At 44.3% G+C, this 12918-nt stretch overlaps 3 protein-coding genes across 3 annotated transcripts; 1 reads left to right on the top strand and 2 right to left on the bottom strand.

Moving 5' to 3' along the window:
• Positions 1–373: 373 nt before the first annotated feature.
• On the top strand, positions 374–2217 carry EAE97_000983 (uncharacterized protein; the record flags this gene model as incomplete). Its single annotated transcript, XM_038871493.1, has 4 exons — positions 374–420; positions 473–1534; positions 1629–1954; positions 2009–2217. 4 exons carry the CDS (start codon positions 374–376, stop codon positions 2215–2217), a joined length of 1644 nt encoding a protein of 547 aa, XP_038737394.1.
• A 624-nt stretch (positions 2218–2841) lies between these two features.
• Positions 2842–6682, bottom strand: EAE97_000984 (uncharacterized protein; the record flags this gene model as incomplete). Its single annotated transcript, XM_038871494.1, has 4 exons — positions 2842–3623; positions 3747–5760; positions 5817–6404; positions 6656–6682. 4 exons carry the CDS (start codon positions 6680–6682, stop codon positions 2842–2844), a joined length of 3411 nt encoding a protein of 1136 aa, XP_038737395.1.
• Positions 6683–7803: 1121 nt separating this feature from the next.
• EAE97_000985 (uncharacterized protein) lies at positions 7804–10887 on the bottom strand (the record flags this gene model as incomplete). The annotated part of the gene is made up of 2 exons (XM_038871495.1): positions 7804–10737; positions 10795–10887. The coding sequence occupies 2 exons, from the start codon at positions 10885–10887 to the stop codon at positions 7804–7806; spliced, it is 3027 nt and encodes a 1008-aa protein (XP_038737396.1).
• Between the last annotated feature and the right edge of the window lie 2031 nt (positions 10888–12918).

A 12918-nucleotide genomic window follows, 5' to 3' on the forward strand; every position in this document is an offset into this window, starting at 1 on the left:
CTTAAGTTCTGAGAGCCACGGAGCTTAATAATCAGCCTACTTTGGCAGCAATCCTTTCCATACTACCATGCAGGGAAAGAGAGATTAGGCGTGTATTCTCCCCCATATTCTGGTTCGGAAGATAGCGGGCAAGCATCGGGCATGATCAATTGAGAGGTCCGCGAGGTCAAAAATGTAGAAGACGTCACAGGCTTCACATACTTCGCACAGTGAATGTTCTATGCTTTATAGAGATATAAAGCAAGACTACTTTCCATCTTCAACTTCTCACTTCATCTACTTTCACCACTTTAATCACGTCTTTGATCCCATAGCTCTAATTTTCAATTATCTTTCACAATGCCATCGCTAATTGCAAACTTGAACACTAAAAATGGTCGTACCAATTGATAATCACTTCGACTTCATTGTCGTTGAAGGGTAAGCATGCTTCCATCATATAGCCCAAGAACAACATTGACATATCAAACAGTGGAACTGGAGGCAACACAGTTGCCGGCCGTCTGGCTGAGAACGCTAACGTGAAAGTCCTGATCATCGAAGCCGGTCCCGGACACAACAAAGACATCCCCGAGATCCAGACTCCAGCACGCGCTTTCGAGCTCCGTGGAAGCCAATATGACTGGGCTTACAAAACTACCATGATCGACCGCGAAGATTACACCCGAGTAGAAACGCCCAACACTCGTGGAAAGGTCTTGGGAGGTAGTAGTGCTCTTAATTATTACACCTGGATCCGAGGTAGCAAAGCTACTTTTGACGATTGGGAGGAATATGGTGGTTCAAGCTGGACTTGGGATCAATGCAAGGAGTATTTCGACAAGCCAGCCAACTACCACGATGATAGCCATCTGTATAATCCAGATTTGGCGAAGCATGGTCGTAATGGTCCACTAGATGTTGCTGTTTCTGATATGGTGCCTGAGCTCGAGCCATTCCGTAAAGCATTGTCCAGTGCGTGGGTCAGCAAGGGAGGAATCCTTAATGACGAGATCTACAATGGAGAAATGCACGGATTGGCTCGTTGCATGAATACTATTTACAAAGGTGTACGCTCTACATCTGCCCTCTTCCTCAAAGGAAAACCAAACATCACTATTCTCGGCCACACTCACGCCAAACAGATTCTCATCGAAGATGGAGCCGCTACCGGAGTCGTAGTAATTACAGCTGAAGCCGACGAACTAACCATCCGAGCCAAAAAGGATATCATCGTCTCATCTGGCGTGTATGAAACTCCCAAACTGCTCATGTTATCTGGAATTGGCTCCGTCGAAGAACTTGCTCCTCATGGGATCGACGTCAAGGTCGAATCACAACACGTTGGGAAGAATCTTCTCGACCACCCCATCATGCCCCACGTTTTTAGACTCAAAGACGGCCTAGGACTCGAAGATCATCTCCTACGAGCCGGTCCCCAACACGATGGTGCTATTAGCGCCTACCGAAAGAATAAGAGTGGTCCATACAGTAGTGGTCTTCTCGAACTCGTTGGTCTGCCTCGCATCGACGAATATCTCGCGACAAGCAAAGAGTACGTCGCTGCCAAAAAAAGCCAACAATGATATCGACTCCTTTGGACCAGGCGGCTAACCACACTTTGAGATTGATTTCGTGCCCATGTTTAGCGATGCCTTCCAATGGCATATCCCTACACCACCTGCGGGATCCTGGCTTACCGTTATCGTTGATCTACTCCGTCCTCTCTCGCGCAATGGTTATGTAAAACTCAATTCTACCAATCCACTTGAGCAGCCAATTATCAACCTCAACTTCTTCTCCAATGATTTGGACCTCGTCGCCCTGCGTGAAGGATGTCGATATGTGGATGATATCCTAATGAACGGCGACGGAATGAAAGATATCATAGGGGAGGATTATCCATGGCCCATGCCCAGAAATAGCGATGAGGCTATGAATAAGATGATTTTAGAGAGAAGTCAGACTGGATTCCGTAAGTTGCACCTCCGACTAAATCTTTTCATCAAACTAACACCCCACCCTCCAGATCCATGCAGAACTGCCCGCCTCGGGAAATCCATCGAGCAAGGTGTCGTTGATCACGAACTTCGGGTGTTTGGTGTTAAGAATCTTCGTATCACTGATGCATCCGTCTTCCCCGTCATTCCAGATTGCCGAATCCAGAATGCTGTTTACATGGTTGCTGAAAGGGGTGCTGATTTTATCAAGGCTGCTCATCCGGATCTATACCAGTAATCGTTTTTCTTTTAGACACATGTGGGAGTGAAGGAGTCACATGATATGACTGGGGAGCACAGAGTGCTAAGATGAAATGTGATAATGGATGTAGTTGGTCAACTAAACTTTAATTTGATTTCAACATAATTTTCAAATCTTCAAATTATCGAATTGCCCGATGTTATAAGACCTCCGTTCCATTCCTTCCAAAACCCCCTTGATCAGCTTCGCTTAAAACAGCCTCAAAAGAGAAACCACACCTTGATGGCACAAATGAAGCAAGACTATCCCTATTTTCTGGGTAGAAGCTATACTTCAACAGTCAATTTGATATTTAAATTTCGGTACCTATTCAAAGTCAAATAAAAACAAGCAAGTCCAAGTTCCAATAGCATCCTAAGACTTCCAGTCCTAACTAAATGAGAGTAGCTTCCACGCACACACCTCGGTTGTTGAACATTCGGCCGACATCCAAGATCCCTTTATACTACCACGTGTAATATATCTAGTAGCGAATTAAGTATACTACACAGTAGTGACAGAGCCAGAACATGTGTCTCTTTTCAAAGTTATTTGGACTCTGGACTCGGCTACCTTCTTTAGATCAAGTCTAGTATCAATACATATTCCAAGTTTTTCGTGCTATTTCTGACGGTTGTTACACTCTAACAGTTGCTCTAACAACTCTTCTGGTAACCCATTGGTTTCCGCACCAGCTGTCAAAAGCATCTGTATCAGACAATCTCTGCTCCACTTTGAATTCAACAGTTCCAATATATGGTCAGGATTATCGTGTTCCTCTACTTTTGAAGTATACCATGGGGTTTGAAGTACTCGATAGAGTGGAGAGCCGCGGTCGGATGACCCTGACAGATTGACATCAGCCCTATGCTCCAGCAAAAATTTGACAATTGTCAAGCTTTGTTTCAGAATCGCTACCTCTAACGGCGTGTCCGAATTTCCGGGTACGCCGTTGAGGTCCACGCCTCGCTCAAACAGATAAGATAGAATTTGCTCATTATATCCAAAAAGTGTGTTGAGTGAGCATAGAATTGAATTTCCATTATCAAGAGGACTTCGGATATCTGTCCCACAATCATCGACAAAGAAATGAACAACATGATATAGATCTCTGTTTGCAGCAATAATAAGAGCTGGTCGAAGGCCTTGGCTTCCAGCTCCATGCTCGACCAACAGCCTTACTATTCTAAGCGCGTCTATATCATTGCCTCTCCCTTCTTCCACGGCCATCCTCACAAAACCATCAAGGCCATCTATTTTCCTTGCCTCTAGAATAGTCTGAAGAATGTTCTCATCTCTCCTTTTGATAGCGTAGAATAATGCCCTTGTATATCGGTAAGAAAGGGTTGGGCTTTGCAAAGCACGCCGGGCTACAAATTCAAGACCTAAGCGTGCGGCGATTTCTAATGACTCAAAGAGATTTTGATTTTCTGGAGTTTCGTAATAGATAATCTCCATTACCCAAATTTTTGAAAACCCATAATTGGTGTCGCACAGCATTCAAGCATTCTCATAGACAGGCGAACCCTGTTCCAAATTCGTGTGTAGTAGATGCTTGTACCAGTTGTTGGAGGCATAGATAACCAATGAATGTTCCGGAATGGGAGAATAACGTTCCGGCGTCGGCTCTTCCCAATAACTTTCATCAAATTTCAACCATTCCTCGCGAATGACAGATATGTCTCGTTCAAGACCATAGAAAAGAAGATAATTGATACAGATATTGCTCAATAGCAGGTGAGCCTCAGCTGGATATACAGACTCCTTCCATCTAAAAGTAGGACCCTCGATTGTGTTTGTTTGTGTCTTTCCATTAGACAACAAAAATGAACGAGCTGTCGGGTGAATCAAATATACACTGGAATCGTCAACAGTGACAAAAAGTCCACAAATATTGCCCAAAGCTGCTCGAAAAATCGCCTCCGGTTCTAGATCAAGATTGAGTGCTGAAACCTGGGAATCTTGAGTTAGGTTCTCATCGATAGCAAGAGCAACATTCATTTCCTGTACAAGCAGTGGCCTTTCTGCCACAACAACGATGCTCAAAAGCCTCCTGGCTCTTTCGAACTCATTCTTCGGAATTCGGTTTAAAATAGCTTCATATGCATCATCGACAGTCCCCGGAAGTTTTCCAATAACATCAAGCAAATAATTCTTAGTTGTTTTGAGTTGCTGCTCGAGAAATTCGAAAATCAACCTCAGCCAGAGATACGTTCGGTGTTTCATGCTCCGTAGCTTTTTTTTCAACGCAGAGGTTGTTTCATCGTCCAATTCCAACTGAACTTTCAGCATGTTTACCTTCTCCTCGATTACAAGATCAATTTCCTCGATGATCTTTGCCGATTCCTCATCCCCCGATAATCTAATTGTAGAATCTCTCTTTGTCAAGCTCTTGAATTTTCTTTTAATGCCAACATAAGGCCTGCTAGTGACAAGAATCTTAAAACATGTGTTTCTAGAATTCGTCGTCTCTATGTAGTCATTATGGAACTTTTGAAATTTCTCAATGAGCATGTAGCGGCCGCTACCCTCTTTCTCTTCGCACTCATCGAGTGCGTCAAGGATACAGATGATTTCGCCGGCTGCTTCGTCCTGCACAATATCCATCAGAATCTCCCACATTTGAGCAAATGATTCACGGATATCAACCCCGCTCTTGTTGCAGGGTGGAATCGCATGCCGTACGAGCCCTGAATTTCCTGGGGTACTCAGAATTTGGTGCAGTATAGCACATAAAGCGTTTTCTGCCGTTCTTTGCAAAGTATCACCTTCTTTGAAGAAGAAATAGCAGATGGTTCGAGGTTTTCCCGGCAAGGAAGTCTTTGATAGCGCTTTGATTAGCATCTTCGATACCACTGATTTTCCGCAACCGGGGCCAGCAGAAACCCAAAGTAAAGAAGATAACTCGGAATTTTTCCAGTTTTTCCAATTTGAGTTGTCAAGTAGCCAACGACAAGTACCCTTGACAGTATCTGGATTTCGGTTCATCTGTTTCTCATAAGCCGACACATAAAATTTCCGGATGCAGTCATTCTCTAGTTCTACTTGACGTTGTTCGGCCCGTAAATCCTGATCATGCTTGAGATTTTCGAGAGTCTCTTTTGTTTGGTGTTGCCATGAAATATCGATCTCATTTCGACCTTTCGTATATTTCTCAAAGTTACGAAACTCTCTCTCCATTTTCTTCGCATCCAAGACACCTTTGTATCTATTGCACTTCGTCTCATATTCTTTGAGCTCGCTGGATAAATCATCCCAATTTTCTGATTTGAACATATCTTTCGCAATACCCATCACTTTCGAGGAATGCAGCTGACTTATTGCGCGACATTGATACAGTAGCACCTGCGCGTAAAGCTCCGTAAGACTTTTCTCAAAGTTTGACCGAAGCTTTTTAGTATCTGTGATGACAAAAGCTGAGGTATCTCTGATTTGCTCTTGATACAACCGCTCGGTGACGGAGAATCGACAAAGTAATTCGGAAACATACTCAACGCCCTTAGTCAGAGCTTTTGGTTGCTCAGCTGCATTTATCAAAAGCTATAATACTACATTAATCAAGACCGAAAATCATTGAGATATATGTACTGACCTACGGGCAAGAACAAGCTCAGGCCAGCCCAGGCCATCGCCGCATGAGGCTCTCCCGACACCAAAGAGCCAACAAAAGACTGGGCATACTGTGCAGCTTTGGCGACTTTGTTGAGAGCATCCCTTACTTCCACGGTAGCACTTCCCATTCTGATTTTCGAACGCTTTTCATCGAGAAGCTTAAGACTGCGGTCGATTGTTTTCAACAAGTAATCTGGTGCTGCGCTATCGCTAGGCAGGGTCGCTCCTGATTCTGCTTGTAAGATTTTTTGGTACGTATCCAGAAGTTCCCGATGGCTCGGGTCCTCTTGCAGCATTTGAACTGCATCATGCCAGAAGTGCTTTGGAGATCCATCCTTCTGCACACACTCTGCATCGATCTGTAATGGTACAGGCAGTGCAGTTGACGACGATGTAATTGATGACTTTCGTGAATTTTCGTTCTTAGTAGAGGACTGAACTGATAACTTAGTCAACGACGACGTAGCTGATGACAAGGTATCACCCGAATCGCCCCTGCTCGATTTGTTTCTGTGCAAGTGCTTTTTTAACAATGAGCGCATTCTGAGTGATTGATCAACAAATTTGTCCGACTATTAAAAATCAGCTGATTCAGCACCGACTTCGATCAGTCTTTTGAACTCTGAATTGAAACAACAGAACATCGTCTGACATTCATTCCAAGTTCCAATATCAGACATAAAGATTCATGCGTGCTGACGTGTTTTTGCTTACCTTCAATGTAACCAAACCTACATGGCTATTCCATATTGAACAGGTAAAGTGGGGAGGACTCCAATCAAGCACACAGAATCAGTCGATCTTACAAGGGAAACTTACTCACGGAGGACAGGAAACGGACAGGCAACATTTTGTAAGGTTTCTAGAGGAGGTAGAGTGTACGCTCTGCTGTTCATGGAAAAAATCTCAGCACGCAGTCCTCAGAAGTCGTACGTATTTTTTCCACCATTTTCGATATTTCTTGGTTGGAAGGAGGTATGGAATGATTTGTTGTTGTTGTTGAAAATTTAATGGAAAAGATGGGGAAAGATGATCGAAATCCCACGATATTCGATATTCCATTAGCGAACACCACACCCTACCTACCTAGATATTTACCTGCCTATTCATTCCCTACCTCAGTTCCTCAGGTCCTCGAATTAACATTTATAATCCTGCATTGAATACCTACCTACACATCAACCCGTCTTATTTCCACATAAAATGACTCTAGCTAAATCTCTCGAATCTCTCGAATACATAGGGAGGTAGGTATCCATAGTAACTTTTCACACATATCACAAAGTATCCATTTATCCCTTTACCAATATGTTCATAAAATTGTCATTGATTCATCCGTCCATCCATTCATTCATTCTACTTCTACCTAGGTAGATATCGGATCTTCTCCTATATCACAAGGTCCCCCAATCTCAAGTCCAACCACAATCGCATTACATCCACAACACAACCACAACACAACCACAACCACCATAACCGACCCCAACAGCCCCGCCCTCTCTTTCAGCTCCTCCCCGAAACTTCAGCTCCTCTCCTCTCTCTCCATCCACCTCCATATACAAAAATTGCATACAAACCAAAACCCATTGCCCAATTATATCCCCGCGTATATGCGTATCATTATCGTAAATCTTGTATCCCATTTTAACCTTTCATTTGACAAATAAATCATCCATTCGATCCTATCCATGTGAATTTCCTTCCACCTTGCCTCAATATCCATCTATCCATGCAATGCTGTCATATCATTCATACCATACCATGCGTCTAATATTTTCCTGCTTCCATGTCCAAACTCAACCGAGCTAGATCTCCCATTCCCAACTTTGAAATAGATCCAAGTTTTTCGTTTATTCCCATACCATGGTCTACCATCCAACCCTATGCTAAATTTTCACTCCCATAAAACATGAATCATTAACTCCCCTCCCTCCATTTCCTCATTTCGCCTATTTATCCTCCCATAACCCCCTAATGCATCCTCTCCTTCAGAACCACCACCGCTGCCCACCCCTCACAACACCTCGTACTCATCCCGTGACCACACCAAGGACAACTAACCCTCGTGCTAACCACCCCACTAACTCCCAATCCCTCGTCCTTAACCACTGCCTCCGGTTTTGCCATGCACTCGTAGAGTTTACTCGGCATGTCATGGAAATAATTGCATCCACAGCAAATAACAAACATTTTTGCCATCGGTTCAATCCCTCCCTGTCCATTACTGTGAAGACTCTGTGCTGAAGAAGCTGCGATTTGGTTGGACATGCGAGGGCCTTTTCTGGGTGGGATCGCGAGACGGGCTGATCGAAGATATTGGCTGCTGTCGTTACTGTTGTCTTTTTCGGAAGAGCTGGAATTGCTGTTGGAATTTGATGATTCGCCTCCGTTAAAAGCAGATGATGACATAAGTGAGTTTTTGGAATCGTTGTATTGCGCGTAAGCAGAGGTAGATGCCGATTCTCGTCTTGGCTTTCCACCGTGCCCGTGTCCATTTCCATCTCCTTTCCCAAGTACATTCTTTCCCTCACTACTTTGTCGTTTCCCAGGACCTTGTCGTGGACGCAATGGTTGATGTTTGAGCTCTGGTAGGAAATTCAAAGTATGTTGCAGCGCAGTAGTTGATGACGACTTGCTCAAACTGAGTCTCCGTTGAAGATCTGCAACTCCCGCATCTGTGTTGGGATCTGCAGAAGCTAGAGACGCATGAAGATTTGCAGATTGGGAAGTAGAAGTGGCCTGGCCACTTAGCGTATAAGTATTGCCTTCTTCGTCCTTGATTTTAACCGGAATCGGAGTTTGATTCCAAGAATCTTGGACTTTGTGATACTTGCGAGATGCGGTATCATGACTAGATGCAATAGGGCCCTTCTGCGACTGTGGTCTTGAAACTGTTGGGGTAGTGATACTGGACTGCTCATCGAAACTCAGGTATTCCTCACTTGATCCTGTGTAAGATCTAGAGCTGGATCTTCGGTCCTTCTGGCGACGAGGTGAAGTTGGGTTGACCGTTTGGGCAGAGAGTCTCTGCTGTGGCACAGGATTGATTTCTAGAGGCGACAAAGCGATGGGAGATAAGTATTGAGGTTCTGATACTCTCCGAGCAGATTGGCTCGGTAATTCAGATCTGCTATCGAAGCCAGCGGCACGTGGCGAAAAAGTAGATTGCGGGCGTAACTTTTTAAGAGGTTCATCCAGATGAGAGGTTTGCAGAGAAGGCGAGTCTGGGGCAGACGAATATCTATGACTTACATTTGCTGTACCATTCTTGGCTCCTTTGGGTTGGAGCGATAATGGGCTTGGATAGAAAGATGGGGCTTGCAAATCGCGCCTAGAGAACATGCCCTCTTCTGGTTGAATACTGCTCTGGGACGGTTGCGCAGTGAGCCTGAAACCTGGAGGAGTGTCTTCATCGCCTATGAATGCCCGAAAATCTTCTTCATGGTCCACCACTTCCGCACTTTCTCTAGCTCGAGAAACCGGCCTACTACGTCCAGTCGCATTATGAATTGACGGTGTTCGTCTCATAACTTCTTGTATCGGAGCGGCGTCCAATTTGATATCGTGAGTTGAGCTGCTTAAATCTCGTTCTTTGCCGTGGATTTTTTGCTGTGGAAAATATTCGTTGTTGTCAGAATTGGTATCTTCAGGAGATATATCAAAAGTCTGAGAATACAAAGGTTCTTGTACTTTTCGGGTTGATGGTAAGGTTTTCTCCAAGCCAAATCTAAAGCCTGGAGATGGCGGAGCAGCATGCGGCGACTGAGGCTTATAATTGGCCTTATAATTCACTGTTGACTCTGTGACATGATCCAACCTCAAATTTTCGTTCGGTTTTCGGGCTCGAGGATTTCTATTCATGATTGGTTCTAGATCACTAGCGGGCTGTTCACTGGCTTCCGGCCCTTTCAGAGTGTGGGGCCTATAAGAGTCCTCACTTTGAGATTTAGTTGGGAGTTCGACAGCAGGTGCACTGGTTCCAGACGGAGCCATCAGGTCCAATGTACGATATCGAGAATTCTCAAGTGATATGGGGGGTCGACTCTGACTAGGTTTGTTATTGTGACTGGCTGGTCTGCTATTTGACGATTTCCCGTCTCGGAGTTCGTTTTGGGCCGCCGCTTCACTGGATTGCTGCAATTTTAAGCCTCCAATGAATCCGGTCGAGGTTGGAGAACTCGAGGTTGTTTGATTTCTTGGCGTTGCATCCGCAGAAATGCTTGTGGATCTGGATCTGGATCTGAAAGAAGACATAAGTTTCTTGAGACCAAGATCCAAACTCGTTCGCCTTGATCGTCTACCATCATCGGGATCAGGACTCAATTGTATAGTTTCCGGCGCAACTTGTACTGCAGGTTCAGAGTTGGCTCGACCCACTGGAACTGCGGGGATCGTCTTACTTAGGCGCTTGTTGGTTGGAGGCGCCTTGCTCAATCGACCCTTTTGTTTTTGTGCCGCGGCTCGGGTCTCCCTTTCGGCCTTTTCTTTCTCTTTTCTTAGCCGCTCTTCTTCCTTCTTGCGCATGTCTTGAGCTTCTTTCTTTGCCATTCTTCTTTGCTTGCCGTCACCACCATCCCAAGCCGGCGACCGGCATATCGAGGATGCATCAGAATCGTCTGCATTTATATCTGCAACAATCTGCGGGGACTTTTCCTTCACCGGCTCAACCACAAACACCTTTTTAGATGCTTTGGGTGCTGTTTTGGGGGTTTCGAATATCTGCGCAGGAGGCACCGCAACGGATAATGTTGGGACAGTCATTGCTCGATCTGGTTGTCTGAATGGGACAGGACGTTCGGGAGGAAAGTTGGTGTATACATTAGAATTGCTCGGACGCCTCTCGCGGAAAAAGCTATTGCGCAGCGGTTGACTGACTGCTGCTGTCGAGGCTTGCATGCGCTGCAGCTAATTTATGTATGTTAGGCAATAATACTTGGCTATGTGAGGTATTCTTTTGCGTACCTTGCTCCTGTTCTCTAACTCGAGCATACGTTCAAGTGTGTTTCTCCGTACCGTTTCCGAGCGGCCATGTTTCGCTTTCTCCTTGGAATTCATTTCGAGATTGTACCTGGGTTGAAATGTGATAGATGATCAATCAAAGTACAGGGTCAATGGCGTACTTGACACATTTGAGCGTTTCGGCGCAGCTCTCATTAAATGACTCAGAGTAGTGAATGCTGGTATCGGGGTATGATGTGGTGATTGTGATGGTATCTAGTAAGTAGAGAAGAGCAATTGATATAAAGCAATGAGATTGACGAAGAATCGTCTTCTTCCCTTTCTATTGTTCCACAATATAATCGTAAAAGTGAATTTACGGAATAGTGGCAGGAATATCAAGATCAAATGGAAATCAAAAGCGAAACAGAAAGTCTACTGCTGATGCAATAGTCGTAGAGAGTAAAGAAAGCTGATGCTACCTCGTGATGGATAGATGTTATGTTTTGTTGGTGAAGTGATATGATACGATATGATCAAGAACACACATCGCAACTGTCACTGGATAGAAAACAAGATGGAAATAAAGAAAAGCACTTGACAAATACCAGTAATAATACTCTGCAGATTCTCTGGGTGGTCCAGATCGATACGTTTTAACAGGCTCTTTTCTCTTTTCTGTCTCTTTTGGTCTCTTTTGGTCTCTTTCTCTCCCCACCCCACCACCACCCCTAGACAGATTGGTAAAATGAAGTGGTAACAGGTAATGAGGTAACATGTGTTAACAAATGAACAAATGATGAAAGAACCTCACAGTTTGAGAAAAAACCTTGTCTTTCATCGATACTTTTCGCTCGTGTTATGTGTGTGATGTCTGTGTTATGTCTTGGCGCAGGTGCTGAAATCGATATTGGCTGCACGTATGATTTTCGTTGTCACTGTAGTTTATCTGAGGACCAAATGAGAATGAGTGTCGGCGATGTGGATGTTTAAGGTTGAATTACGCTTTACGGAGAAGGGTTAGCCCTTTGTTATTTATACCTATTATAGATTTGCATATGCACATACCTAGGGAGGTATTATCCATTGTTATGTACCTCACTCGCCTCCTTCCCTCTCTACCTATCTCTCACTCGCCTCCTTCCCCTAAGTGCTTCGTAAGTATCCATCAGTAACATGGGGTTCAGTCAGATCCACCGGTCTGCTGCGGAATCGAAAGTTCTTTTTTTTCCTTCCTTTTTCTTTTCCTTTTCTTTTTCCACCCCAGAATGCCATCTACGGACTCATGAAAAAAATTGGCATAAAATGATCGACGCCAGGATCTAGGTGTCGAGGCCTGGATGTATCTTACGTACGGTACGGTACCGGTGTATTCCCAGCTCTACCATAATCACCACCTAGCATGTATATGTCAGCTTGGCTCATTGCCCAGGTTGTGCTTATGTAGGTACACACAGATCATATATATTTTTATGCTGCTTCATTCCAAGATTCATTTCATACCTAGGTATCTGTACAACTATTCCACATCTACCTACCTAGGTACCTATACAGCTATTCCATAAAGCATAAATATTTACATTGTTCATCAATCATTCCCAGTTTCCATTCCCTTGCACACAATCTGTCACACACTCCAAGCTGCGGCCCGTTCCGAACACGGGGTAGATTTCCCTGAAAGCTGGCAGAAAAGTTGAATCGGATATTGCAATTTACGACGCAGTAGACACTCATGGCCTCATAGGTAGCCCACAAGCTTACACCCACTATCATATTTGCACTACCCCGCTCAGAATGTTATGCCAAGTTTTTTTCCATCTGTTTTACAATTCCGAGTTCCGAGTTTTACTTATTGCAGAGTAGGCACTTAGATAGGAGGGTTTTGTATGACGAAGTGGGTTTGAGGGGGTTTCGACGTTTCATTGGATACAGAGGGAGATTCTGTGGGAGAGTTGGGTTGGGGCATTACAGGTGTAGAATTGTTTGTATTGCGTATAGAATAGAAATAGATGGGAATTTTCAGTGAAGAAACAAAGCATTGTTTGTGAAGACCTAGGTAATTGACTGTGATTGTGACTGTGTTATGTGTATTGTAGAAAAAACAGTATCGGTATCATTTACCGGTGTATTGATCTACATCTATTTCGA

Source organism: Botrytis byssoidea, assembly GCF_014898295.1.
Source record: "Botrytis byssoidea strain MUCL 94 chromosome Unknown BBYS_002, whole genome shotgun sequence".
Lineage (NCBI taxonomy): Eukaryota > Fungi > Ascomycota > Leotiomycetes > Helotiales > Sclerotiniaceae > Botrytis > Botrytis byssoidea.